The following is a 27,888-nucleotide window of genomic DNA, read 5'->3' as shown; positions in this document are numbered from 1 at the left end:
CTTTGCCACCCCATTCTCCCCAGTTCTATCCCCCCCCTTTGCTGCCATATTCCCCCCCAGTTCTATCCGTCCCCCCAGGGTCCTCCTGTTTCACCCATTCCCTCAGCCCACGTCTCCTTTTCTGCCTCTACTTCTTCCTTCTCTCCAGCCTCTTTCCTCCACTGGCCGGGCCCCCCACCCCCACCCCCCACCCCGGGGCTTGGCTCAGGACACTCCTGCCCATCCGGAAAATCCGGGGAGGGTGTGTATCAGTGGGGGAGGGTGACTATTTCGAGGGACGGGGATCAATCAGGGAGAAGGGGGAATTGGCAGGAGAGCAATCGGGTGGCGGAGGGGTCGATGAGCGGAAGCGAGGGTAAATAGATGGCGGAAGGGGGGACTCACCAGAGGGGGGTAATTTGGCAGAGGGCGGGGTGCGCAGGTGGGGAGGGTGGAATCCCGTTGCGGGCTAGCTGCCGGCTGTGGGGGGACGACACAAGGGGACCTCGCGGAGCCTGGCGGGGGGGCGCTAAGCCCCTCTCCCCCGCCATCGTTGCTTCTGGCCTGGGACTCAGGCGGCTTTTCCCGGCCAGGCTACCGAGCCGACCCAGGCAGCTCCGGGCCGGGCTGAGCCTTGGAGCGCCAGGCAGCGCGGGGACCCGGCCGGCGCTGCGCGCCCCAGCTGGGCCCGTGCCAAGCGGGCCGCGCTGCGGGGAGCGCTCGCTCGGCTCCCTGTTTACTCGCCCCCAGCTCCGCCCCCTGCCCATGTGCTGCGCTGCGCCGCGCTCCAGCCTTTCCCTCCCGAAATGTGTGTCAGTGGAGCACGGCCGGGCTGGGTCACATGCAGCCAACACACGAGCCGCGCGCCCCGCTGCCCCGCTCCGCTGCGCTCCGCTGCGGGCCGGCTAATCCCCCGCGCGCGGCAGCCATCGCCCGCCCGCCCGCCCGCCGCAGCGGCCCCCGCTCCGAGCACGTGCAGCGGCGCCCGGGGGGCTGGCGGCTCGGGAGTGAATCCGCCCGAAGGCGCAGCAGCGGGGAGAGCTGGGGCGCCAGGGCCCCGCGCCTCGGCCCAGGGCCCAGGTGACACCAGGGGCGAGGCAGCCGGAGCGCACCATGGAGAGCAGTGCGGGTAAGAGCGGCTCGCGGCGCGCGAACTCCAGCGTCGAGCTCCGGGGCTGCCGTAGGGAGCTGGGGCTGGGGCGGGCGCGGGGAGGCTGCAGACAAATAGCGACGGGGGGGGTATTTCCGGGGGTCGCTTGCAGCTCCCAGAATGGGCTAGCGGGGGAGGAAGCTGCGTTACCCCGCTGCAGCTGGGGGCGAGGACCAGGAGAGACAAATAGATCAGACCCCCCTTTGCTTTATCCCCCTCTGGCGTGGGGGGTAAGAGGCAGGGGGGACTTGTGGAGGCTGGAATGTGTAAACTGGCGGATCCCCCCGCGGGGGGCACTGCTGAAAATCTCAAAGGGTTAAATGGGGGGTGCAGGTGGCCCCAGGGCGGTGCTGAGCCTAGGCTGTGATGTGACGCTGGTGCATTCTCTGTGATGGTGGAGAGCCTTAATTCCCCCACCCCCAGCGATTTCCCCCACGGCGTGTGACCCCATTTCCCTGCGGACGCAGCCAGTCTCAGTCTTGGCAGGGTGGCAGGGGGCGCTGGCCTAGTGATGGGGACTTTGGGGTCCGTAGAGGTTGGGATTTCACGTGGGGGTTTGAGACGGGGCGGGGGCAGTCGCCGCTCTGATTCCCCCAGTGATGTGGGAGGCGTCACTCCACATTGGCCCTAGCGCTGACTGAGGGCAGACTGTGCCCATGGGACGGGGGATACAGCCGGGCAGCTCTGCCCCCAAGCTGCTGCCTTGTGGCTTGTAAGCAGAGTTCACCAGACTCCCCGCTCTGTGTGCCAGGGCACAGGGACCCCCCTCGGGGGCAGGAAACCCCTCTTCCTCCATAAATTGCTCCTAAGCAGCATGCAGCACTGGTGGGGAGGGGGAGGGGGGCGCTTGAGGTCATTCAGGTGTTCATGGATCCCTCTGAAATAGCAAAGTCTCTCCCAGCCCAGCTGCCATGGCACCAGCCGGGGACATTTCAGGCTCCTGTCTGGGATTGCGACAGTGTTGTGGGTCCTGGCATCACTTTGGTGGGGGGAGCCAGGAGAAAGCATTCGGATACGGTGTCACTGTGGCATCTTGGGAGGGATGCTGCTGTGTCACTGGCTATGTGGTGACATCACCGTGGGTCACATCGGTGCCTTGATGCCATGCACTGGCTTTATGGCGATGTCACTGGGCTGTATGGCGACATTGCATTGGTGCTTTGATGATGTCACTCACTGGCTTCATGGTGATGTCATGCCCAATGTCACAGGGCTGTGGCATGCAGTGACACCACATTGGATTACATTTGCCTCTTGCTGTCACCTGTCAGGACACAGAGCAGCTCCCAAACATGCCCGGTGCTGCTACTCCCCCCTTCCTCAGCAGCCAGGTGCAAGCCTGCTGGCTTCTCCAGGCTGGATTCGCTCCAGCTGCCTGCACTGCACGAGGCTTCCCCTGTAAATTACGCTTAGGGGCAGACTGGCCAGTGACTCAGAGAGCCTCAAGCAGGAGGGCAGGCATTAGGGTGCACAAGCATGTGTGTGCACACACACCCAGCCAGGTCATTGAACCCCGGCGAGCTGGAATGTGAGGGTGGAACTGGCCAGCCCGTCTTAGGCAGATCTCATTTACGAGGTGAAGGGTAAGCCGGCAATCTCTTCCTTCAGGTCACCTGAAGTTCAAGGTGTTAGACACATTCCACTGTAGCTGGTATTCACTGTTGTCTCAGGAGGCCCTGCTTGTCGGGGTGGAGGGGGCAAGAAGTCAGGGCTTTGAAAGTGGCACATGGGAGAACTGGGTGCTATGCCTGGCTGTGCCACCGATTTACTGGGTGACCTTGGCCACATCACTTAATCCATCCGTGCCTTGGTTTCCTCATCTGTAGAATGGGGGTGGCCCTTCTTCATGGCAGGTGCATTAAATCCGCTAAGGACAGTTCAATGGTGGGGTCATACAAATGGGGAGGAGATGCCACTTGCCCACTGGCAGCAGGAGCTCATGGAAGATGGGAGCTGAAATCTCCAGACGTGGCTGTCCATAAGTCTGAAGAAAACAGATCTAAACAGACAAAGAGTGGAAGAGGAAACTGAGGCACGGGGCAAGGTAGTGACTTGTCCAGGGCAGGGCCTGCTCTGTTACAAACTGTTGTCTCGCCCTTCCTGCTAGCAGGGCTTGGTTACTAAGGGAATTGGCTTGTGGCAGATGAAGACCGTGGACTTGTCATGGTACAGATGCAGCTCTACACTGCTAAGTAACATCCCAGGCTGTGCTCGCTGCTGGGGTAATTGCATCCTGCCCCCCTCCAAGTGCCAACCAGGAGCAGACTCTGCCCCTCCCTAGGGGCAGTCCTCGTGATAGCACTGCTCCGTGCACGCTGTGCTCATTGGCCCTCACTGCCCTGTGTTCTGGATGAGTGGGGCATCGAGGTCCTACAGGCCTCTCAGGGAAGCAGCCCTGGGGGATCAGGGCCTCTGACCGTTCAGAGGCCAGTGGACACACCTGGTGCCCAGACGGTGCCTGTCTTCCTGCAGGCCAGAGGTGGCGGGGGTAGGGAAGATGCCCACCCAGCACGTCCTTTGCCCAGAACCTGGATGTGGGACTCTGACAGGCCCAGGTTAATCTCAGGGCCCCTCTGCCTGGGGGAGTCTGCTGCGGCCGCTTGTGCCACATCACGTGGGAGCAGCAGGAGGTGCCTCTCGGTATTTCTTGGGAGCGTCCTATCCCAGGGCAGGCTTCCGGAAGAGACAAAGCAACAGCTTTTGGGTTATGCATCCCATAGGGTCTGCTGGGTGCCTGGGCTGGGATTCATGATAGAGGGGCCTCAGGCACTTACTGCATGGGATCTGAGCACACACAAGGCACATGGTCTGAATAGGGCGGGTTGCAGGATCAGGGCCCTTATTGGTGCTGGATGTATCCCCCAGCGTGAGCCGAAAAGACCCGTTTCTGTTCCCCAGCAGCCTGGCGCTCATGGGCCGGGATACACTCACTGCTCTTCTCTGCCATATTATTGCAGCCGGCTCCCTGGGCTTTGCTCTTTGTCCAGCACCTAGAGAAGGTGGGAGGTGCCCATTCGGCTGCCGGGCGGTGGAAGCTCTCAGAAGAAGGGGTCTGAAATCTATGGCCATACTTGTCCATGCCTGACTCACTCTAAGAAAGACAGAAAGACCCTGCCCCAGAGCTAAACAGACAAAGAGTGGGAGGGGAAACTGAGGCACGGAGCAGAGCAGTGACTTGCCTAGAGCAGTGGCTAGAATCCCGGTCTCCTGAGGCCCTGCCTAGACCCTCTCTCCCTTCAGCGCTGATGAATTGCACACGTTGCAGCCTTCTGCCCAGTCCCTTTGCCTGCTGCATACCAATCGCCCCGACTTGCAGACGCTGCAAGTCGACCCTGGCTTGTGGGGGGGGGGGCGTCCTCTCAGACACCCAGAGTAGGTTGTCAGTTCCTGCTTGAGGCACCCAGAGCCTTCTCCTCCTTCACTAATCAGCTCGTTAATTAGGAGGAAGTGGGGAGGAGAGAGCCAGTGCCTGGGAGGGGGCCCTAACTGAGCGGGGCGGGGGGGGGGATTTCTTCCCTGGGCTGGGGCTGGAGGAAACCAGATGGCTTGATCGTTATCTCGGTGGGGATTTCTGTGCACGCTTTGTTCCAGGGCTCTGTCATTGTGGCTCCGGAGCGTGGGGGGCTTGTGTCCCCTCCTGGAACCAGCTAGTGGGGAAGCAGGGATGTGTATGTGCAAAGAGGGGTAGCTCCAGGCTGCCATCTCCCCCCCCCCCCAATCCCTGACCCAGAGGCTGCGTCACCTCATTCTGTCTCTTCCACCCTCACGGTGACATTGACCTAATTTGCTCTTTGCTGCTTGTCTGCAGATGTCCGCCCAGCACCCAGGTGCCTGGGAGGCTGATGTGGGTTGAAAATGAATTGTGGTGGGCAGGAAAGTTGGCCCTAGAGGAAAATGGGAGGGGGGGCGGCGTTGTGGCTGTCTCGTTTGCGTGGCAACTGGAAATGCCCTCTCGTCGCCAAGGCAAAGGGGAGGGCCTGCCTCCCGCTGGCCAAGACCACACACCTGGTTCTGGCCTGCAGACCACCCCTAAGATAGGGCTGGGTGCAGGGATCTCTGGGGAGGGGCTCTGGCTGAGGCCATGCAGGGATCCCTAGGGCGTGGGGTCTCTGGCCGGAGCCAGGCTGGGGTTGGGGGGGAGAATTTCCAGCCGGAGCCAGGCTGGGTTTCTTAGGAAGGCCAGTCTCTTGCCCAGGCGATGCAGGGTGGCTGGGGGACTGTTTCTGGTTTCGTCTATGCCGGGGATCAGATTAGCTTCTCAAAGTGGTGCCTTCTGGCCTCCAAATCTGCATATCTGAGAAGAGCTTTTGCTGGAGAACACACACCGGAGACTGAGGGAGTCTGGTTATCCCAGGGGAGCCGCCTGGTTCTCCATTGCTCCTTTGCCTTTGCTATGGGCCTAGCAGGCTCAAAACAGCCCCTCCAAACCTCTTGACCTTCTGTTGCTGTGGGTGCCCCATGAAATCTAGGACCCAGCGTGGAAGCAGCAGGGCTTTGCACAGAACACTGTCCTGGAATCTCCTCTTGCCAGCTTTGCTCATGGCTCCATGTGTGCCTCAGTTTCCCTCTCTGGAAGACTTCTGCCCCAGGGGCCTTTGAGGGCCCTGGATCCGGTGATGGTTGCAGGGGGTGGGAGCAGACTCTTTCACTGGGCTGTTCTGATACCTGGAGCCAGGGCCACATTTCACCACCACCTGCACGGCAGGTGGAACCAGAATGCAGGGCTGGGTCCAAAACTGGGAATTCGGATGCCCCCCTTATTGTTACCTCATCCGCTCCTGGGCACGGGGGTCGCTCAGTACAGTGACTCGTCTCCCAGTCCCCTCCTCCACCCCCTCGGAAATCCAACTAAATGAGGCGCCCTGCGGCGTGGGCTCCCCGGATGCGCATAGGAAAGGGCCTTGCCTTTCGTGGCAGAGGCGGCAGGAGGAGGTCAGAGCCAAGGCTGGGCTGTCAGCTCAGCTGCTGGCTTTTCCTGCTTCTCCAGTGGTACGGGCAAAGGTTTCCCACTCGCCCCTTCTGTCCTGAAGGAAAAGTCTCCCTGCCAGCAAGAAAGGGACGGGTTAAAATCCATCTGCAGCTCAGCCAGAGGCACGGCAGGCGGATTTGGGGTTCCCCACAGCTCCCCAGATATATATGTGGGGGGGAGGAGCCACAACTCTAGCTCCCATGGAGGTACTGATGTAAGTGGCTGGATTTTGTGTGTGTTGATGGCTGAGCCCCTGGGAGACTCTGGCCCTGCTTTTGTGCCAATGCTGGGAAAACATTGTTGCGTCCGTGCGGACAGCGCCTATGGGCATCCTGGCTCTGAGCTGCCTTGGGAACTCCAGCCTTAGATGGCTAGAGATTGAGGGGATGTGGCCCTGGAGGTAGCTAGATGAGGGAGGGTGACTCATTGAAACAGTGGGTTCCTGATTATTATTATTATTCGTTATTGGCGTGCAGATGGGCACTCGAGCGGCAGGCATGGGGCAGGACCCTGTCCAGAGAACAAAACGACAGCCTGAAATGCAGCCACCTCTGGGCTGGGGCATGGCAGCCATTTATACAGGGATTTTCTCACTGAGATCTAAGACAGCCCCAGCCCTTGAGAGTTGATCATTGCTGCCTGCCCTTCTCCCCCGACCTCGCCACAGCCACGGACGCTGGAGCTCTGCAGGGCTCACCCGCCCTGCTGACTCTGCTCCCGGACTCACGCCTGTTCGGAAGCTCCTGCCAGCCCGCAGATGCTTAACCTACTTAAGCCAAAAAAAGCGCCAGGCAGTTTCCTCCCCCCGCCCCTCGCTCCACTGGTGAAGGAACGTGCTGGAAGATTAAATCCTGCACGAGTAGCTAGTGTCTCCTGGCAGCGCAGCAGCTAAGTCCTTTCCTAGACGCGTGCTCCCTTTCTGGGTAATCTCATTTATTTACACTGTGCCATATGCAGGGATGCGGCTTCCCGTCTTGTGGGAGTGGGGGCCTGTTTCTCCCGGGGCCCCAGCTTGTCCTCTTTCTGCAGGAGGTTGCTCTAAGTTCTGGTACCTGAGATGGCTGCAAACAGAAACTTGTGCCAGGCAAGACGTGGAGCTGGGTGTTCCGTGCCCCTGCACGTCAGGGGTGTCTGGGCCCCTTGCTCAGTGCTTCTGTCATGTGTGATGAGGCCTGTATTGGCGGAGGCTTCTGGGAACAGTTATGGGGTAAAGCTTAAACACCATCCATGAGGAGTGGCACAAGTCAAAGAAGTTAACACGGCTTCTGCGCCGGCCCTGCAGCCCCCTGTCTGGCAGGGCAGAGGGAAGAATTCACCTGCACCCCAGCCAAGGTTCTCTTTAATTGTTGCCATCCATGTGCAGAATAAATTTTGTCGTGTGCACTGAGGCAGTGAAGGTGAAGATGTGCACCACCAATAAAAACACAGGCTGCTGGTTGTAGGCGGTCTGCTAATCAGCTAGGCGGCATTTGACTCTCTCCTGGGTGGCCACCAAGTGCTCAGCTGACAGGGAGCTCTGACACCAACCCCTTGCAGTATCCCGGTGACATGGAAAGGAGTGTGTGGTGGGGGGGACGGGACAGATTGGACTGAAGAAAATTCAGTCTCAAGACTGTATCTTGACTTCTGCTGGGGCCAGGAAACCTAGATCCAAACTCCTCCCCTCCCATCAAGCTGCAGGGCACTGGAGATACAGTCCCACATTTCCTGGCTTGCTCCGGTGCTCCCTTTAACCAGAGCAGCGTCCCAATCTGGGAACCTGGGATCTGGCCCTCAGCTGCCTCATGTGATAAGTTATTCTACATTGGGTGAAACTGACCCACCTGGCTTCCCTCGCATGGAAAACTCAGCCACAGAATGGAGCGGGGGGGGGGGGGGGGGGGCGTTTGCAACATGGGAGGACCCGGAATCAGCAGAGCTGGAGTCAAAAGGCCCCCTTTGTTTACCCAGGAATCTAAATGAGTCTTTCTGGGGGGAGTATTTGGCTGCAGTTCTGGACAGATTGTGGGGGCGGGATGGGTTTCAGAGACACGTGTGGGCCTGCACGGGCCAGCTTGGCTTCAGCCTCTAAATGACTCCGAAAGCTGAGCCAACAAAATAATTTATTGTATTTGTTGCTTCCCGCGTCTGGCGAGGGGGCGGATAATGGGGTTTAAGCGCTGAGATCAGATGGCGGTGAGCTGGCCTGGCCTGGGAAATGCACACGGACTCCCCCGGCTGCTGGAGGCGCCGCAGAGTGTGACATGCCTTCTAAATATGCCCGAGAGCGCCCTGGGATTTGCCTTTGTCAGGAGAATTCAGGTCACCAGGTACAGGCGGCGGCAGCTGCTTCCAGCGCAGTGCTGAGGAGGTGTCTTTGTGATTGATTCCCCTCCCTTCCCCAGTGCAGGCGAGACACTGCAGCTGCCTTCCCAGCTCCGGCAGCTCTGCTGGAATCTGCACCCGGCGGGGCGGCACTTTTATGCTCTTCCGAAAGCAGCGGGTCCCCGTGTTAGACTGAATTCAGCAAGGCTGGGACGGTGCCACTCGCTGCTCTGGGGTGGCCCGTGCCACAGTGCTGCAGCGGGGGGAGCTCAGAGGGCTGGTGGCCTTTCAGCAGTGTGGTCTAGTGGTTAGCATACCAAACTGGGACTTGGGACAGCTGGGCTCTTCTTCAGCGCTGCCACTGGCCCGTGGGCTGGGGCGTTTCCTCGGCCACCCTCTGGCTGGGCACGTTTGGAGCAGGAAGCAGTGCCTGGCACAACTGGACCCTAACCTGCACTGAGGTCTCTCCCTGCAGTCAGGGCTGGCCTTACCTGGAGGCAAACTGAGGCGGCTGCCTCAGGTGCCAGACTGGGGGGGTGCCACTAGGACCCAGTGTAGAAAATTGTGCCTGCTGCTGGTGCAGTGAGGGGGCATCATTTGAGCTCCCTGCCTCAGGAGCCAACATGTTGTGGGCCGGCCCTGCCTGCAGCGAGCAAGGGCGTGTTCCTGTCACAAGGGGAAAGGGAAGGTGCGTGGCGAGCTGCCCTGGCATTCACGGCCCTGGAAATCGACCCGACCTGTGGGGGGCAGGACGGGGGCAGTGTCTGGCTTGGATCCCGCAGTGTGAGGGGGGCCCTGCTGGGGATGCAGTGTGGCAAGCTGCCATTGGGGATCTCAGAGCTCTCCCTGGCTCTGCCCAGCCTCTTAGAAAATGCCCTGGTAGCACAGGATCCTGCAGAGCCCTTGGGTCCAGCTCTAACCCTAGAGCCCACATCTGGATCCAGGTCAGAATCCAACACCCAGCAGCTGGATCCAGAACCAGACTCAGAACCCAGCAGCAGTACCCAGTGGTTGGGCTTGGGTCCCACCTTCAGCACCAGCTGCCCAATGGGTCATCCTGGCACCTCAGCCTGATGTAAGAACCCCAGGGCCCAGCCTGGTGCAAGGCTGCTGGCCCCAGACACTGCAGGGCCTGAGTCGGAGCGGGGCGACCAGGGGCGTTCAGGCCGGCTGCGGAATGACCTGCAAAGCGACGGGCCAGACAGGAGCCCCCCGTCCTGCCTGCCCCACTGGCCAGGACTGCGAGGCGAAGGGTTAACCTTGGAAAGAGCTGCCCGTCTCCTTCCTGGCTGGGAACGGGGAGGGGAGCGGGCACTAGTGGTTAGCGCGGGGAGGGGGCTGGCAGCCACGTCCCTTCCCCCTCCGGGCGCAATGGGAGTGGGGAGCGAGGGGCGGGTTACAGGTTGGAGACGCAGCCTGTCCGTTCGTCTGCCCTGCCCCCCCCCGCACGCGGCGCTCTGCTACCCCCCCCCCCCGCACGCGGGGCTCTGCTACCTCCCCCCCCCCCGCACGCGGCGCTCTGCTACCCCCCCCCCCGCACGCGGCGCTCTGCTACCTCCCCCCCCCCCCCCGCACGCGGCGCTCTGCTACCTCCCCCCCCGCACGCGGCGCTCTGCTACCCCCCCCCCCCCGCACGGAGGCAGGGCCATGCCCCCTCCCCCAGCGAGCGGGGGCGCCGCAGCCGCGTGAGCAGCCGGTCAGGTGTCCCCGGGGCTGGCGCGGCGCCCTCACGTGCCGGCCTGACCGGGGGCGGGGCCGGGGGCGGCCGTGTCCTCCCCTGCCCCCTTGGCCGGATCGTCTGCCGCTCCCCCCCCCCCTCCCGCCCCCCCTTGTGCCCCCGCCGGCCCGCTCCTGCCCCCTTGTGCCCCCCGCCGACCCCCTTGTGCCCGCTCCTGCCCCGCCAGCCCCCTTGTGCCCCCCGTCGGCCCGCTCCTGCCCCGCCAGCCCCCTTGTGCCCCCGCCGGCCCGGTCCTGCCCCGCCAGCCCCCCGCCGGCCCCCTTGTGCCCGCTCCTGCCCCGCCTGCCCCCTTGTGCCCCCCGCCGACCCCCTTGTGCCCGCTCCTGCCCCGCCAGCCCCCTTGTGCCCCCCGTCGGCCCCCTTGTGCCCCCCGCCGGCCCGCTCCTGCCCCGCCTGCCCCCTTGTGCCCCCCGCCGGCCCGCTCCTGCCCCGCCAGCCCCCTTGTGCCCCCGCCGGCCCGGTCCTGCCCCGCCAGCCCCCCGCCGGCCCCCTTGTGCCCGCTCCTGCCCCGCCTGCCCCCTTGTGCCCCCGCCGGCCCGCTCCTGCCCCGCCTGCCCCCTTGTGCCCCCCGCCGACCCCCTTGTGCCCGCTCCTGCCCCGCCAGCCCCCTTGTGCCCCCCGCCGGCCCGCTCCTGCCCCGCCTGCCCCCTTGTGCCCCCCGCCGGCCCGCTCCTGCCCCGCCTGCCCCCTTGTGCCCCCCGCCGGCCCGCTCCTGCCCCCTTGTGCCCCCCGCCGGCCCGCTCCTGCCCCGCCTGCCCCCTTGTGCCCCCCGCCAGCCCCTTTGTGCCCCCCGCCAGCCCCCTTGTGCCCCCGCCGGCCCGCTCCTGCCCCGCCTGCCCCCTTGTGCCCCCCGCCGGCCCGCTCCTGCCCCGCCTGCCCCCTTGTGCCCCCCGCCCCCGTGGGGTTCCCTCGCCGAGGGCAGGGGCTTGTTTGTAGGCAGGATCTCCCTGCTGTCGGGTCTGGCGAAGATGCTCCGGGTCTGGTACCGGACAGAAGCAATGGCTGCCTGGAGTCCTGCTTTGCGGGGGGGGGGGGCGGGGGGGGGCGGTGCCGCGCGGAGCTGGGGGGGAGAAAGAGGCTGGTGTGGGGCTGTTAAGCGCATATTCCGCAGCCCCCAGGCCAGCGGGCACTGAGCCAGGTGCGGTGGGAGCGTGCCAGGGGCAAATCCCCACCCGGCTCCGCCTAGCGCCTCCCAGCCACACGCGGCTCCGCGCTGGGCGGCTCCGAGTCCGGGCTCCGCTGAAATTCGGGCTGCGGGTTGAAACCCTGGACGGGCCTGTTGAAAATCGCCGGAGCCGGAGGGGCGGGAGGGAACGTCCCGGCTGCGGAGGAACCGGCTCGTGCGTTTGCAGGGCCAAGAACCGGCCAAGATCCGAGTCAGAGAAGGGCAGCGACTTGCCCGATATAGGTCACAAGGAACGTGCGCGCGTGTGCATGTATTGTGTGTGTGTTGTGTATGTGTGTGTACGCGCGTTGTGTATGTGTGCATGTATTGTGTGTTGTGTATGTGCGTGTGTACGCGCGTTGTGTATGTGTGCATGTATTGTGTGTGTGTTGTGTATGTGCGTGTGTACGCGCGTTGTGTGAGTATGTGTGCATGTATTGTGTGTGTGTTGTGTATGTGCGTGTGTACGCGCGTTGTGTGAGTATGTGTGCATGTATTGTGTGTGTGTTGTGTATGTGCGTGTGTGTACGCGCGTTGTGTATGTGTGCATGTATTGTGTGTGTGTTGTGTATGTGCGTGTGTACGCGCGTTGTGTGAGTATGTGTGCATGTATTGTGTGTGTGTTGTGTATGTGCGTGTGTGTACGCGCGTTGTGTATGTGTGCATGTATTGTGTGTGTGTTGTGTATGTGCGTGTGTACGCGCGTTGTGTGAGTATGTGTGCATGTATTGTGTGTGTGTTGTGTATGTGCGTGTGTGTACGCGCGTTGTGTATGTGTGCATGTATTGTGTGTGTGTTGTGTATGTGCGTGTGTACGCGCGTTGTGTGAGTATGTGTGCATGTATTGTGTGTGTGTTGTGTATGTGCGTGTGTACGCGCGTTGTGTGAGTATGTGTGCATGTATTGTGTGTTGTGTATGTGTGTGTACGCGCGTTGTGTGAGTATGTGTGCATGTATTGTGTGTGTGTTGTGTATGTGTGTGTGTACGCGCGTTGTGTGAGTATGTGTGCATGTATTGTGTGTTGTGTATGTGTGTGTACGCGCGTTGTGTGAGTATGTGTGCATGTATTGTGTGTGTGTTGTGTATGTGCGTGTGTGTACGCGCGTTGTGTATGTGTGCATGTATTGTGTGTGTGTTGTGTATGTGCGTGTGTACGCGCGTTGTGAGAGTATGTGTGCATGTATTGTGTGTGTGTTGTGTATGTGCGTGTGTGTACGCGCGTTGTGTATGTGTGCATGTATTGTGTGTGTGTTGTGTATGTGCGTGTGTACGCGCGTTGTGTGAGTATGTGTGCATGTATTGTGTGTGTGTTGTGTATGTGCGTGTGTGTACGCGCGTTGTGTATGTGTGCATGTATTGTGTGTGTGTTGTGTATGTGCGTGTGTACGCGCGTTGTGTGAGTATGTGTGCATGTATTGTGTGTGTGTTGTGTATGTGCGTGTGTGTACGCGCGTTGTGTATGTGTGCATGTATTGTGTGTGTGTTGTGTATGTGCGTGTGTACGCGCGTTGTGTGAGTATGTGTGCATGTATTGTGTGTGTGTTGTGTATGTGCGTGTGTACGCGCGTTGTGTGAGTATGTGTGCATGTATTGTGTGTTGTGTATGTGTGTGTACGCGCGTTGTGTGAGTATGTGTGCATGTATTGTGTGTGTGTTGTGTATGTGTGTGTGTACGCGCGTTGTGTGAGTATGTGTGCATGTATTGTGTGTTGTGTATGTGTGTGTACGCGCGTTGTGTGAGTATGTGTGCATGTATTGTGTGTGTGTTGTGTATGTGCGTGTGTGTACGCGCGTTGTGTATGTGTGCATGTATTGTGTGTGTGTTGTGTATGTGCGTGTGTACGCGCGTTGTGAGAGTATGTGTGCATGTATTGTGTGTGTGTTGTGTATGTGCGTGTGTACGCGCGTTGTGTGAGTATGTGTGCATGTATTGTGTGTTGTGTATGTGTGTGTACGCGCGTTGTGTGAGTATGTGTGCATGTATTGTGTGTGTGTTGTGTATGTGCGTGTGTGTACGCGCGTTGTGTGAGTATGTGTGCATGTATTGTGTGTGTGTTGTGTATGTGTGTGTGTACGCGCGTTGTGTGAGTATGTGTGCATGTATTGTGTGTTGTGTATGTGTGTGTACGCGCGTTGTGTGAGTATGTGTGCATGTATTGTGTGTGTGTTGTGTATGTGTGTGTGTACGCGCGTTGTGTGAGTATGTGTGCGTACGCGCGTTGTGTGAGTATGTGTGCATGTATTGTGTGTGTGTTGTGTATGTGCGTGTGTGTACGCGCGTTGTGTGAGTATGTGTGCATGTATTGTGTGTGTGTTGTGTATGTGCGTGTGTACGCGCGTTGTGTGAGTATGTGTGCATGTATTGTGTGTGTGTTGTGTATGTGCGTGTGTGTACGCGCGTTGTGTATGTGTGCATGTATTGTGTGTGTGTTGTGTATGTGCGTGTGTACGCGCGTTGTGTGAGTATGTGTGCATGTATTGTGTGTGTGTTGTGTATGTGCGTGTACGCGCGTTGTGTGAGTATGTGTGCATGTATTGTGTGTGTGTTGTGTATGTGCGTGTGTGTACGCGCGTTGTGTATGTGTGCATGTATTGTGTGTGTGTTGTGTATGTGCGTGTGTACGCGCGTTGTGAGAGTATGTGTGCATGTATTGTGTGTGTGTTGTGTATGTGCGTGTGTACGCGCGTTGTGTGAGTATGTGTGCATGTATTGTGTGTTGTGTATGTGCGTGTGTGTACGCGCGTTGTGTGAGTATGTGTGCATGTATTGTGTGTGTGTTGTGTATGTGTGTGTGTACGCGCGTTGTGTGAGTATGTGTGCATGTATTGTGTGTTGTGTATGTGTGTGTACGCGCGTTGTGTGTGTATGTGTGCATGTATTGTGTGTGTGTTGTGTATGTGTGTGTGTACGCGCGTTGTGTGAGTATGTGTGCATGTATTGTGTGTTGTGTATGTGTGTACGCGCGTTGTGTGAGTATGTGTGCATGTATTGTGTGTTGTGTATGTGTGCGTACGCGCGTTGTGTGAGTATGTGTGCGTACGCGCGTTGTGTGAGTATGTGTGCATGTATTGTGTGTGTGTTGTGTATGTGCGTGTGTGTACGCGCGTTGTGTGAGTATGTGTGCATGTATTGTGTGTGTGTTGTGTATGTGCGTGTGTGTATGCGCGTTGTGTGAGTATGTGTGCATGTATTGTGTGTTGTGTATGTGTGTGTACGCGCGTTGTGTGAGTATGTGTGCATGTATTGTGTGTGTGTTGTGTATGTGCGTGTGTGTACGCGCGTTGTGTGAGTATGTGTGCATGTATTGTGTGTGTGTTGTGAGTGCACAAGGGCATGGGGTCTCTTTCCTCCTGGGTGCCACCTCCACAAAAGCCCTCACACCCCTTGCTGCAATTGAGGGTGGAGGGTCTTTGCTACTGGTAAATGCAGGAGGGGCTGGTGGGGTGGGTGGGGATTGAGGGGCAGAGCCAGGAATCTTGGCATGGCCCCTGGCCCTGCCCTCGCACCCTGGGCCGGCGCCAGGGGGCGGCTGCATTTTGTCATCTGTTGGTTTGCCCTACTTTCTGCACCACGGTCCGGACACCCCACTTTCCCCGCAGCCCAGCCTCAGGGCGGCCCGGTGGCTGTGTGCACCCTGCTGCCACTTCATCCCCCCACCCTGCTGTGCTCCTCCCCCCTGTTGCACGCCTCCCCGAGCCCCCCCCGCTGCACGCCTCCCCGAGCCCCCCCGCTGCACGCCTCCCCGAGCCCCCCCTCCTGCACACCTTCCCCAGTCCCTCCTGTGCACACCTCCCCCAGCCCCCCCCGCTGCACACCTCCCCCAGTCCCTCCTCTGCACGCCTCCCCCGCCTCCCCCCGCTGCACACCTCCCCCAGTCCCTCCTCTGCACGCCTCCCCGAGCCCCCCCGCTGCACACCTCCCCCAGCCCCCCCCGCTGCACACCTCCCCCAGTCCCTCCTCTGCACGCCTCCCCCAGCCCCCCGCTGCACACCTTCCCCAGTCCCTCCCTCTGCACACCTCCCCCAGTCCCTCCTCTGCACGCCTCCCCGAGCCCCCCCTGCTGCACACCTCCCCCAGTCCCTCCCTCTGCACACCTCCCCTAGCCCCCCTTGCTGTGCTCCTCCCCCCCATGCTGCACTCCTCCTCCAGCATGCTGTGCTCCTCCCCCCCATGCTGCACTCCTCCCCCATGCTGTGCTCCTCCCCCCCATGCTGCACTCCTCCCCCATGCTGTGCTCCTCCCCCCCATGCTGTGCTCCTCCCCCCCATGCTGTGCCCCAGGGGCTCCGCTCTGCGTGGGGGGGGGGGGGGGCTGCAGCTGGTCCTGGCCCCGACAGCTGGCAGGGCCAGGACAAGGGAAGGCCAATGCAGGGGCCAGAGGTTGCATCTGTCCTGTGGCAAGTGATGGCCTTTGCCTGTTGCCCAGATTTCTTCCTGTTCTGTGTCTCTTTCATCCCCCCCTTCCCTTGCCCCCTGTTCTTTTGTTCCCTCTCCCACGATGACCCCAGACACGAGTCTGGCAGGGACACGCCCCCGGCCCCCAACCCCACCCAAAGAGCCAGCTCTTCCCCACTTGGTGCTAAACCTGGGGGATGAAGGCCGCCCCAGATCCCCCCACCAAGCAGCTTCCCTGTGGGGAGTGCAGCCTTGAGCACCCCCTAGTCCAGCTCTTGCTTCCTGCTGTTTTCTGCCGTGGGACTCAAGCCGTGACCCCATCTGACCTCCCCCTCGGCTCTCTCCCACAGGCGGCGTGATCCTCTACGTGGGCTCCACTGCAGGGTCCAGCCCCACCCCGGGCAGCCCACCCAGCGGGTACCTGGTGCCATCCCCACAGCATTCCCTGCCCTCGTCGCTGGAGGAGCTGACACTGACCGAGATCGGGGCCATCAAGCCGCAGGGCCCCAGCTCACCGTCCTCGCCCAAGGTGGCCTTCCAGTTCCCGGAGGGGATCAGGTACCCCGGCCAGGGCCAGTCGCCCCCCACCCAGAGCAGAGTTACCACCGCCAAGCAGAATGGAGTGACCGGCACCTTCACAAGTAAGTGACCAGGGTGCTGACTGTCATCACGCCCCTGCTACTGCTGGCAGTGGCGGCCTGTCAATACAGGCGAACTAGACGGTCGCCGAGGGTGCCAAGATAAATGGCCATTGAGGGCTTTGGAGGCGGGGGCGCCGATCGCCTAGGGCGCCAGTTGCCGGCAGCTCGTCTAGGGCCGCTCCTCACTGCTGGGGAAACTGAGGCACAGAGAGGTGACGGGAAAGCAGCTCAGTTGTAGAGCCCAGGAGTCCTGATGTCCAGGCTTGTTGCTCCAACCATTAGACACCACTTCCCCCACCCCCCAAGCTGGAGACAGAGCCCAGGAGTTCTGACATTCAGCCCCCTCTGCTCTCACCACTAGGCCATCCAAAGCAACAGGAATATCCGGGGTATGGTACTCTCACGAAGCACAAGGAGCCAAACTGATGCACAGTGCAGACCATGCACCCCCACTTTGGGAGGCTGGCAGTCTGGCTGGAAAGGGGGTGTCTCCGAGAGGAAGCAGTGGGGGTTCTTGAGGGAGAGGGTGCCAGGTGGGACCCTGGGGCAGGGCAGCTGGTCGGTGGGAGGCGGTGCAGCGCCCACTCGCAGGCCCTTCCCTCTCTGTTGGGGGGGATGCGGGAGGGGACAGGAGTAGGATGCTAATCCCCCCCCTTGCAGAGACGGGCGGGATGGTGCTGTTGTGCAAGGTGTGCGGAGACATCGCCTCTGGCTTCCACTACGGCGTCCACGCCTGCGAGGGCTGCAAGGTGAGGAGGCGGGGCCAGGGCGGGGCTTGTGGGCGGGGACCCACGTGAGACACCCAGCTTCCTTGGTAGCTAGGGCATCACCATGGCGACCCATCACGACTTAGCTCTGAGGGGAGCCCGCTGCCAGCACCTCCCTGGCTGAGCGAATGGGCTGGGGGCAAGAAGGGGGAGGCGGGGGCAGGGGGAGGCAGGCGGGTGCACAGGCAGGGCAGGTGGGGGCTCCAGTGTGGCAGCTTGGGGGCAGGTAGGAACAGGTGGGGGCGCAGGCAGGGCAGGTGGGGGCACCAGTGTGGCAGCTTGGGGGCAGGTAGGAACAGGTGGGGGCGCAGGCAGGGCAGGTGGGGGCACCAGTGTGGCAGCTTGGGGGCAGGTGGGAACAGGTGGGGGGCGCAGGCAGGGCAGGTGGGGGCACCAGTGTGGCAGCTTGGGGGCAGGTGGGAACAGGTGGGGGGCGCAGGCAGGGCAGGTGGGGGCACCAGTGTGGCAGCTTGGGGGCAGGTGGGAACAGGTGGGGGGCACAGGCAGGGCAGGTGGGGGCACCAGTGTGGCAGCTTGGGGGCAGGTGGGAACAGGTGGGGGCGCAGGCAGGGCAGGGCGGAACAGGTCTGGGGCACAGGTGGGAACAGGTGGGGGGCACAGGCGGGGCAGGGCGGAACAGGTCTGGGGCACAGGTGGGAACAGGTGGGGGGCGCAGGCAGGGCAGGGCGGAACAGGTCTGGGGCACAGGTGGGACAGGTGGAGGGCGGGGTAGGCTTTGCCTGGTGCTGACTCCTTGCCCCTTGGTCCCTTGCAGGGCTTCTTCCGGCGCAGCATCCAGCAGAACATCAGCTACAAGATGTGCGTGAAGAACGAGAACTGCATGATAATGCGCATGAACCGCAACCGCTGCCAGCACTGTCGCTTCAAGAAGTGCCTGGCCGTCGGCATGTCCCGCGACGGTGAGCGCCGGCTCTGGCCGCCCCCTGGCTCTCCTGCCCCCATCCCCCGGCTCTCCTGCCCCCATCCCCCGGCTCTCCTGCCCCCATCCCCTGGCTCTCCTGCCCCCATCCCCCGGCTCTCCTGCCCCCCATCCCCTGGCTCTCCTGCCCCCATCCCCCGGCTCTCCTGCCCCCATCCCCTGGCTCTCCTGCCCCCATCCCCCGGCTCTCCTGCCCCCCATCCCCTGGCTCTCCTGCCCCCATCCCCTGGCTCTCCTGCCCCCATCCCCTGGCTCTCCTGCCCCCATCCCCCTGGCTCTCCTGCCCCCATCCCCTGGCTCTCCTGCCCCCATCCCCTGGCTCTCCTGCCCCCCATCCCCTGGCTCTCCTGCCCCCCCGCCTCTCCTGGCCACCAGCATGTTACGGGACAGCGATCACAGGGCTCTGTCTGCCCCCCACCTCTCCTGATCCACCCCGCCCCACCCCCACCTCTCCTGGTCACCCACCCCTCACTGACTGTCCTGGCCCACCCCATGGCCTGGCCTGCCCTTGGGTATGGCCACTGTCACATCTGCCACTAACATGCTCCTGGCTTACCATTCTGCCCAACCCATGGCTCCACCTGCCAGCCCAGCCCTGGCTCCCCTGAACCCTCTCTGCCAGTACCCCCCAATCCCAGCCTGCAGCCCCTCCTGCCAGTCCAGCCCTGGCTCCCCTGCACCCTCTCTGTCAGTGCCCCCCAACCCCAGCCTGCAGCCCCACCTGCCAGTCCAGCCCTGGTTCCCCTGCACCCTCTCTGCCAGTACCCCCCAATCCCAGCCTGCAGCCCGGCCCTGGCTCCCACGCACCCCCCAGTGCCAGTGCCCCCCAATCCCAGCCTGCAGCCCGGACCTGGCTCCCCTGCACCTCCTCTGCCAGTGCCCCCCAACCCCAGCCTGCAGCCTGGCCCTGGTTCCCCCGCACCCGCCAATGCCAGTGCCCCCCAGTCCCAGCCCGCAGCCCCACCTGCCAGCCCAGCCCTGGCTCTCTCTTGTGCACCGACACCAGATCCCTTTCTCCAGGAGAGCCCCATAGGAACGTAGCTGGAGCTGGGAGAGGCGGCTTGGGGTACAGGCCGGTGCCTTGCCCCTGCAGCAGGACCCCAGTATCCCCAGGTCCCATGCTGCCTCCCTCCTGCTCTGCCAAGGCAGCAGCTGCCCCAGCTGATGGATGGAGCTCTGTGCTGGGGGCTGATTTATGGCTCTGCACGAGGGGCGGGTGTGCAGAGAGGCTGAGGCCAGGGCCAGACTGTGATGAATGGCTCCAGCTTCTCCCATCCACTCATGGTGGATTCGTTAGGCTTTGAAATGGCTCGTCAGCATTAGTGTGCTCCGAATGGCTGGGGCGGAGTGCGGGAGGGATCTGGCACTGGGCCCAGGCCAGAGCCATGGAGGTGGGCCTAGATCAGAACCAGAACCATGGAGCTTGGCCTGCGCCTCCCACCTGAGCCTCTTCTACTGGGACCTTTGGCTCCCCAGGCCTCCCTCCTCGCTGCCTGACAGTTCTGGCTCTGGGCTGCTTTGGGCCAGGAACGTAGAAGAACCAGCCCCCTGGATCTCAGCACCCCGGCCCCCAAACGCCTGGGTCCCATCCCTGCGGGACCAGTGGTGGGGGGCAGGCTCTTGCGTGGGGGAAGCTGGCTCACAGGTCCAGAGCGCAGGGCAAAGTAAATGCTCATGGTGAGGACGGGGATGTTGCCTGCCTTGGGCTGGATCCTGCCCAGCAGGCGGGTTGAGTCAGCGGCCGAACCCCAGGACTGAGCAGCAGCCTCAGGGTGCAGGGGCCGGAGGGCAGGAAAGGTCTACGGGCGCTATCCAGGCTCACAGCTACTGTGCTGGGGGCAGGAGCCTGCAAGGGGAGGGGAGAGGGCGAGGGGTGGGGTAGAGTGGGGGAGGAAAGGGGCAGAGATGGACAGACACAGGGATGGGGGGGATGTTTGGGGTGCTCTCTGCCCCCCGCCCTGCCAGGCTGCCCTAGGCCCATCTGGGCTTTATGAGTGGCAAGGGGATCCTGCCTGTGGAAAAGGAGGGTTGTGGGTCAGGGCGGCCATGTGCTGCCCCCGCTCCAGCTCGTGTTATGGCAGCAGCTCCCACAGCCTCCAGACACGTCCCCCGCCCCCGTCACCAAAGCCCCAGGTGGGCATGAGAACCGGACTCTCCCTGCCCAGCATGGGGCCTCCCACACCCATGAGGTGCCGTATGTGGGCCCGATCCTGCTTCCATTGGTCTGTTTCTGTGCAGGATCAGGCCCCTGCTGTTGGGCCAGGAGGAACTGGGGGAAGCGGGTGCCACGGCAGAGGAAGATACTTGTTGGCCATAGGTCTTCGCGCTTTGCAACGGAGGAGCAGTATCACTCTCTCCGACGTAACAAAGGGGGAAACTGAGGCACAGAGCAGGCACATGTCCTGCATAGCAGATCAGAGTAGATGAAAGCCCAGGAGTCCAAGCTCTTATATCCCCCTTCCCTGGAGCCGGGAGTAGAATTCAGGAGCCCCAGCTGGGCTTTCCCTTGCGCTAGAGCGCTCTTGCCATGGGTGGGAGCCCTATTTCCCTCCTCCCGACCCCCTCCCCTCTGAGAGCTGGAGCTAGAACCCAGGAGTCCTGACTCCCAGCCCCCCCGCTCTCACCACCAGACCCTCCACCCCTCCTCCCCCCAGGATGAGAACCCAGGGCTCTGACACCAGTGCAGCCGCATTCACTGTAATGCCGCTCTCCTGATTGACACCAGCCTTTGTCTGGCCTCAGGTCAGGACTGGCTGCCAGGGGCAGAGGAAGCCACATGGTCTGTTGCTGTCAAGAAGCCGTGATAAAATCTCAGCCTTCCCCCTCCCTCCTGAAGAGGCTCAAGGCGAGGGGTGAACCCCAGGCCTGGGCAGAGGAGGTGCTGGACGGTTCTATAGTAAGAAGGGACCCTGCCCCAGCCTCTCTGCGTCTCCCATGGGCCTGGCCTGGGTTCTGCTCCCGACCCACTGACCTAGTTTTGGAGAGAAAAGTGGAGCAGAGACATGCCAGGCAGGGGGGTGGAGGCAAAGGTTCCCATGGGGCCACTGTGGGGAAAGAGACCTCTGCCTGGCAAGGGAGGGGCGCACGGGGGTTATGTAGGAGGTGTGGGGTGCAAAGGGAGCTGGCAGAGCTGTGCCAGTCCAGACACACAGATTCTCCAGAAGGAAGGGAAACAGCTGCATCGTGGGAAGCAGCTTTGCAATGCAGCCTGCTCTGGAGTGCAGCGTAGCAGCCGCAGTGTAGAACAGGAAATTATTGTTACTCCCTGCTGCGCCAAGCACCGCGTGCACCAGGACAGAAGCCACAGGTGGTGACTAGCCCCTGACGCCACCTCCTCCCACCCAGCCAGGTGCTGCTGACTTGATCCCTCCCCAATGCTGCCTACTTCCAGTAGGGGGCGCTCACACTCTCTCTCCTCCCCACACAGCTGTGCGCTTTGGGCGCATTCCCAAGCGGGAGAAGCAGCGTCTGCTGGATGAGATGCAAAGCTACATGAACAGCCTCGGCGAGGCCCCCATGGAGGTGGGGCTGGGGCCTGAGGGGGAGGCGCCCCCGAGTCCTGATGCCCAGGAGGAGGAGGCCATCGGTGCCATCTCCCGGGCCTACCATGACATCTTCGTCAGCGGGCAGGACCGGCTCGGCAGGCGGGCCGAGCCCTGCTCCTCGCTCAGCTACACTGACCAGCAGCTCAGCAACGGCTATGCCTGCGGGCCGTACGAGTCGGCCGACCTGCGCCTCCCCAGCTACAGCTCCTGCCCCCATGAGGTCCCCGCCTACGTGGACAACGGGCCCCGCCCCTTCGGCAACGACATCTACCAGGCCCAGCAGAGCAGCTACCTGGCCAACGCCAGGCACTACCCCCTCTTCGACTACGGCTACTCCGAGGGCAGCCCCCAGACGGCATGTCCCTGGCGCTCGGCCACCAGCAGAGGCATTGTACGTAGCTAGCAGGGTTGGGGGGGAGGGCAAGCAGGATTGTCTCAGCGGGGTGTCCAGAGGAGAAATTGAAGCGTAGAGATGAGGAATTGCTAGCCCAGTCTCAGCAGACTCAGGATGAAAACCCAGGAGTTTTGGATCCCAGTCGCCTCACCCTGTCCTAACCATTAGACCCACTCTCTTCCCAGAGCTGGGAATAGAACCAAAGACCCCTGACACCCAGCTCCCTCCACTCCCACTCTAACCACTAGACCCCAAAGGGCCAGGAGTAAAACCCGGGAATCCTGACTCCCAAAGCACCCCCTCTTGCTCTAACCACTAGACCCCACTCTCTTCCCAGAGCCAGTAACAGAGAAGCCTCCGCCTCTTCTGGCAGTAAATTCCTCCCCTTTGGGCCCCAGTGGGAATCCAGGGTGCTCTGCACCCCTCTGGATAGGGCCCCAGACCCCCAGATCTGCCGCTGAACTGACCCCAAGAAGAAACTTAAAGGTTGGCTCCCCCTGCTGGACGGCAGTGTCATTGCAGTGCCCTCCTGCACCCCAGGGCTGTGTTCCAGAGCGGGTCCGTCTCTGCAACCCCTCGCGCTCCCAGACAGTCTCTGCATCCCCACGGCTCCCAAACAGCCTCCACAACCCCCCAAGCTCCCCGTCTCCACATCCCCTTGGGCTCCCAGACAATCTCCTTTGGGGAGACTGCCCCCCCCCCAGCCAGTCTGAGATGCCAGATCCTGAAAGTGCCAATCCAGTCTCCGAGTCCCCCCAAAAAACCTGCGTCACATTCCCCCGATCCTCTGAATTTGGGTCTGCTTCTCCTGCCTCCCAAAATTAAGGTGTGAGCCTCCAAATCTGGCTCTGATTCCTCTGGCTGCAAAACTGTCAAGGTGTTCCCATTGTGGGGTCCCATGCCAGGCCCACCTGGCCCGAGTTAGGGGGCTGAGCTGCTTGGCCCGTGCTCCTCGTGTCCTCCCTGCTTTTCTGACCTCGCTCACTCTGCCCACCAGGCCTGCCCGCTGAACGCCAGCCCGTACTACAGCAGCGGCAGGAGCAGCCAGCAGGTGTGGGAGGAGTTCTCCCAGTGCTTCACGCCCGCCGTCAAGGAGGTGGTGGAGTTCGCCAAGAGCATCCCGGGCTTCCAGTCGCTCTGCCAGCAGGACCAGGTCATGCTCCTCAAGGCAGGCACCTTCCAGGTCAGTCAGATCCCTGCTAGCCTGGAGCCGGGCCTCTCCTGCCTGGAGTGCGACCTCTCGTTGGGACTGCACTGAACTGACCCTGCCTAGGGATTTCACAGGCAGCTGGGCTGATCTAAAGCCCCAGTCATCAGGGAGAGAAATGCAGGTCTCAACCCAAGACGGGTGACAACTGGGAGCTGGCAGCCTTGAAGTTGGTGTCCTGGAGGCACCACAGAGGGGGAACACAGGCGCAGTTACCCAGAAACTGCCCTAACCTAGAGACATTCAGACTGGAAATAAAGCAGTTTTTATAGGAGTGTAATTAACCATCAGAACAACTTTTACAGTCAGTAAGGCCCGACATGGGGAGCCAATATTTTGTACTGGGCGCTTTGGTCTAGCAGAGACAGACCTGACACTGGCCAATGGCTGCAAATTGTAGCTAGACAAGTTTAAGCTGGAAATTGTTCACGGTGAGAGTAATTAAGCATGGGAATAATTTACCAAGGGCCGTGGTGAGTTCTCCATCGCTGGCAATTTATAATTAAGACTGGATGCTTTTCTAACAGATCTGCTCCAGGAGTTATTTGGGGGAAGTTCTGTGGCCTGGATTATCTAGGAGGTCACCCTAGATCATGGGTTCCCAAACTGGGGGGCATGCCCCCCTGGGGGAGGGGTGAAGAAATTCCGGGGGGGGGGGCGCAAAATTCCCCCCTATCAAGTTTTGCTGCCCTGCTCTGTGCCTTTTCCCCCCCTCAACAAGTTTTGCTGCTGTTTCTTTTGTGGGGGGGGAAGGGGGCGTGAGGGTTTTTCAAAAATCAAAAGGGGGGCATGATGCCAAAAAGTTTGGGAAGCACTGCCCTAGGTGATCACAACCATCCCTTCTGGCCCTGAAATCTGTGAATCTGTGTGTGTGTGTGTCCCCACTGCCCTCTTCTGGAAGGAGCGAGCCCTGGTTTTCTGTGTGTGCACCCCTTGCGGTATGGAATCAGAACTAGTGTACTGTGTGTCATAGCCTCCATACTGCTAACAGCCATGGGAGATTCCCCTCTAGCTCTGGGCTTTTGCAACAGGAGGATTCAGATGAATTGTGCTCCTGCTGTTTAAGTGGCCATGACATGCCGGGCACAAATTCTGTCACATGTGGGAAACCTGGTAGCCTGACAGCACCTGTAGAGAAGGTTCATCAGACCCGCGCCACTGACTTGAATTACCCTTGTTCTGGGGCTATTTAATTTTCCACCCAGGCCCCTCAACTCCCATAGGAACCCCAAGAGGGAGAAAGTGACTCCAGATCAGGGTCAGGAGGCTGAATGCATCTAAAGATCCAGTGGCTAGAACGTTGAACTGGGGCTTAGGACAAGCTGCTTTTCCCTGCTTGGTGCCTCAGTTTCCCTATCTGTCAGATGGGGATAATGATCCTGACGTGCCCTGAGGTAAGGGCTAGGGAACTCTAGATAAGGGCTAGGTACTTTATGATTGTCATTGCCTGAGCTGAGCGATCCAGTCATAGCAACGGGATGGGAAGAGCTTCCTGGCTTATTGAATCCAGTCCCCAGGCAACCTGGCTTAGAATTATGTAACACAATTGAGGACCCTTGGCACCCCCAGACTCTAAACCCTGTACTCTGCCTGGCCACTAGAGCTGCAGGCTCAGCTCTGATCCTCTTCCTGCAGGTGCTGATGGTGCGGTTCTCCTCCCTCTTCAACCCCAAGGAGAAGGTGGTGACGTTCCTGAGCGGCGAGACCTACTCGCTCTGCAGCCTGCGCACCATGGGCATGGGCTGCCTGCTGGACGCCATGTTCGAGTTCAGCGAGAAGCTCAGCTCCTTGGGGCTGGATGCCCAGGAAATGGCGCTCTTCATGGCCGTCGTCCTGGTCTCAGCAGGTGGGTGCGAGCCCTCGGGCCAGCGGGGGGATCTCTGAGCGGCCAGCCAGGCAGGTGAAGTCAGTGACGATCCCCCTGCAAAGCTCCTCCCTGGTGCCTCAGGCCGTGTGTCCTGTTGTTCACTAGGTTTGGCGCCTGTGGAAAGACAATGACGGACTGGCAGTCCCCAGTGCCCCTCTGGGGTCCCACGCCCCGGTGCATGCAGAAAGCGGATGCACATGGAGCTTACCCTGCCTGGGCCTTCCAGACTCGCCAGGGAACAGGACTGACCGAGCTGTACAGGACAGCGTCCTCCTAGTATTTCAACTGGAGGGTCATTGCCCTTTCCATGTTAGAGGTGGGGAAAGACCTAACTGGGCACCAGCTAAACACTTTGTCCAACCTGGCTTTAAACATCTCATCCCTTCTTTCTGGAGACTGTACCCCAGGCTGAGATCTGGGCATTAGGAAGCATCTCCTTGCTGTTTATGAGCTGCTGTGTGTGTCAGATGCTGTCACAGAGGGAGATTCCCCTGCAGTGGGGACCAGTTGATTTTTTGGGGGAGCAGATTGGATATTAATGTCATGGCTCATCTGGTTCATAGATCGCTCCGGCATCTCAGACGTGGATGCCGTGGAAATCCTTCAGGAGACCCTCATCCGGGCCCTGCGGACTCTGGTGACAAAGAAGCACCCTGATGACTCCACTCTCTTCCCCAAACTCCTCCTGCGCCTTCCTGATTTGCGAACCCTCAACAACCAGCACTCGGAGAAGCTCCTGGCCTTCCGGATTGATCCTTAAACCCACCGGAGATGCCCACCCTCTGAGCCTAGGGGGAAAAGGATCAAGAACAATCGCCAGACCCAGCACCTCGGGCTGTGTTTCTTTTGAAGATGAGGAAGGAGGGCTCTGGTGCTGACGGGCAGCACGTGGCCTGTCGGAGCTGGGCTCTGCCAGCACACCCCCCCAGTCTGGGGTGATTGGGTTCAGGAGGAGAGAGCACACCTCCCACACGGCGCTCTCTGCCGCACAGCCAGGCCCAGAGACCGTAGCAAACATGCATCCGAACTGACCGCACTGACACAGTGTAGTTACGTGTACGTGTAGAGAACGCTCTGTGTCGTTCTGAGGGTCTAGTCTGTATATAAGGAGCCTGGACATGTACATACAGCGCATAGGTAGCTCTCGGGGAACGGCTCACCCCACTTGTGTTTGAGTTGAGGACCTAGTTCCTTCTTAGGGTGCATGCTCATTTATCCCATTCCCCTCTGTTGCCACCCTCCCTCCACACCACTAGCCCTCTCCTATGGAGAAAACATCCCAGGTGGCTTGTGGAGCTTTGCTCTGTGAACAGTATAGGATAGACTGGACCAGGAAATTATCTGCAGAAGCACTTGTCTGGCCCATTTCCACCTGCTGGGGAGGGGCAGGGGCATGTCTCTCCCCACCTCCGCCCTTTGCTGTGTGGTTTGTCTTGTCTGGTGTTTTTATAAAATGTCTCATGTCATCAGGGCTTCCAGGGAGCTTTTGGCAAAGGCTGACTAGTGATGGCTCAGCTAGGGGACAGTCTCTCAGAGGGGAGAGGCTGAAGGAGGCAGATCTCGAGTGCAAGCAGGGGATCTAGACTGTCATAGGAGAAAGGTTTTAATTGCCACCTCCCCCCTCCCCCCCGTTGGGGCCCCAGGGATGTCTCCACCTTGGCTATTTCATAAAGGATTAATTCAGCCCTCAGGAGAGGTTGATGAAACCCGCCTGCTTCTTTTCCCTGCCCACGCACATCCCCCTTGGGCAGCATCGCTTTGTACATTCCTTCCTGCCAAGCCATGTGACCCATGATTTCCCTCCCGGAGCCTGGAATAGAATTCACCATGCATGCGCTAACCACCAGCCAGTTCCATTAAAGAAAGCACTGGCTCCATTTTCCTTTGCTCCCATTCAGCTCTGCCTTGCTCTAACCAATAGACCCTGGCTTCCCTTCCCCACCCATGGCCTAACCACTAGACCCCATTCCCCTCCCAGAACCACATTCTGAATCTCATTGCCCCAGCCATTTAGACTACTCTCCCACTGCCGAAGAGAATGGCTCGAACTGTGCGGGGCAGGTGGCACATTAGACCACTGTAAGGTGAAGACAAATCCAGCAACCGAACATGGGGCCCAAAGCTCCCTAGCTTTGCATTTCAATACATATCAAATCCTAATGGCCCCTGAGGAGGGAGAACTAGCACATCAGAAGGGAGCACTTTGTGGTTTGTGTTTGGGTCTTTGCCAAGCTCAGAACATTTGCAGGGAGAGGGGGAGCCGGGCTGTGCTTCAGCTCCTGGCCGTGTGGCTCTGTTTTTTGTTTGTTTTTTGTTTGTGTTTTTAAAAGAGCAGCAAAACTTTGCACTTTTCTGAAAAATATAAATGTACAGAAAATAAACTACCCCCTATCCCAACTTGGAGCATATCAGCAAAGGGATGCCCTCCAGGGGCATGGCTGCTAAAAGCCCTAGTGCCTAGCAGTGGAAGAAAAGAAACGGTTTATTTTTGGTCTAATATTGAAGTGCAATAATTAAAATAAAGATTTGCTTAACATTGAGTGAAGTGTCCACATGTTGGTATTGTTGCAATTCCAGGGGCACCTTTCACCAAGACCAGCTTCCCCTTGCACTGGGTGCTGTGCAAACCCCACCTCCTGAAGTCATGAGAATCTATGACAATTTTCATTTTTCAAGGAGGATAGGGCTATAATTCAAAATGATCTGCACCAACTGGAGAAATGGTCTGAGATAAATAAGATAAGTTCATTAAGGACAAATGGAAAGTGCTCCACTTAGGGCGCAAACAATCAGTTTCTCCCATACAAAATGTGAAATCATTGTTTA

The 27,888-nt window shown here is 60.3% G+C and overlaps 1 protein-coding gene across 1 annotated transcript; it reads left to right on the top strand.

The window, feature by feature from the left end:
• Positions 1-753: 753 nt before the first annotated feature.
• LOC102455296 (nuclear receptor subfamily 1 group D member 1-like) lies at positions 754-27,606 on the top strand. Its single transcript, XM_075915753.2, has 8 exons — positions 754-1,108; positions 16,052-16,342; positions 17,003-17,091; positions 17,885-18,029; positions 21,477-21,985; positions 22,986-23,171; positions 24,831-25,041; positions 25,626-27,606. Exons 1-8 carry the CDS (start codon positions 1,093-1,095, stop codon positions 25,820-25,822), a joined length of 1,644 nt encoding a protein of 547 aa, XP_075771868.2. The 5' UTR covers positions 754-1,092; the 3' UTR covers positions 25,823-27,606.
• Positions 27,607-27,888: the final 282 nt, after the last annotated feature.

The sequence above is a fragment of the Pelodiscus sinensis genome, chromosome 31 (assembly GCF_052426305.1).
Source record: "Pelodiscus sinensis isolate ZL-2025 chromosome 31, ASM5242630v1, whole genome shotgun sequence".
In the NCBI taxonomy this organism is placed as follows: domain Eukaryota; kingdom Metazoa; phylum Chordata; order Testudines; family Trionychidae; genus Pelodiscus; species Pelodiscus sinensis.
Note: the sequence above shows the minus strand (reverse complement) of the source record. Positions and strands in the feature narration are given on the sequence as shown.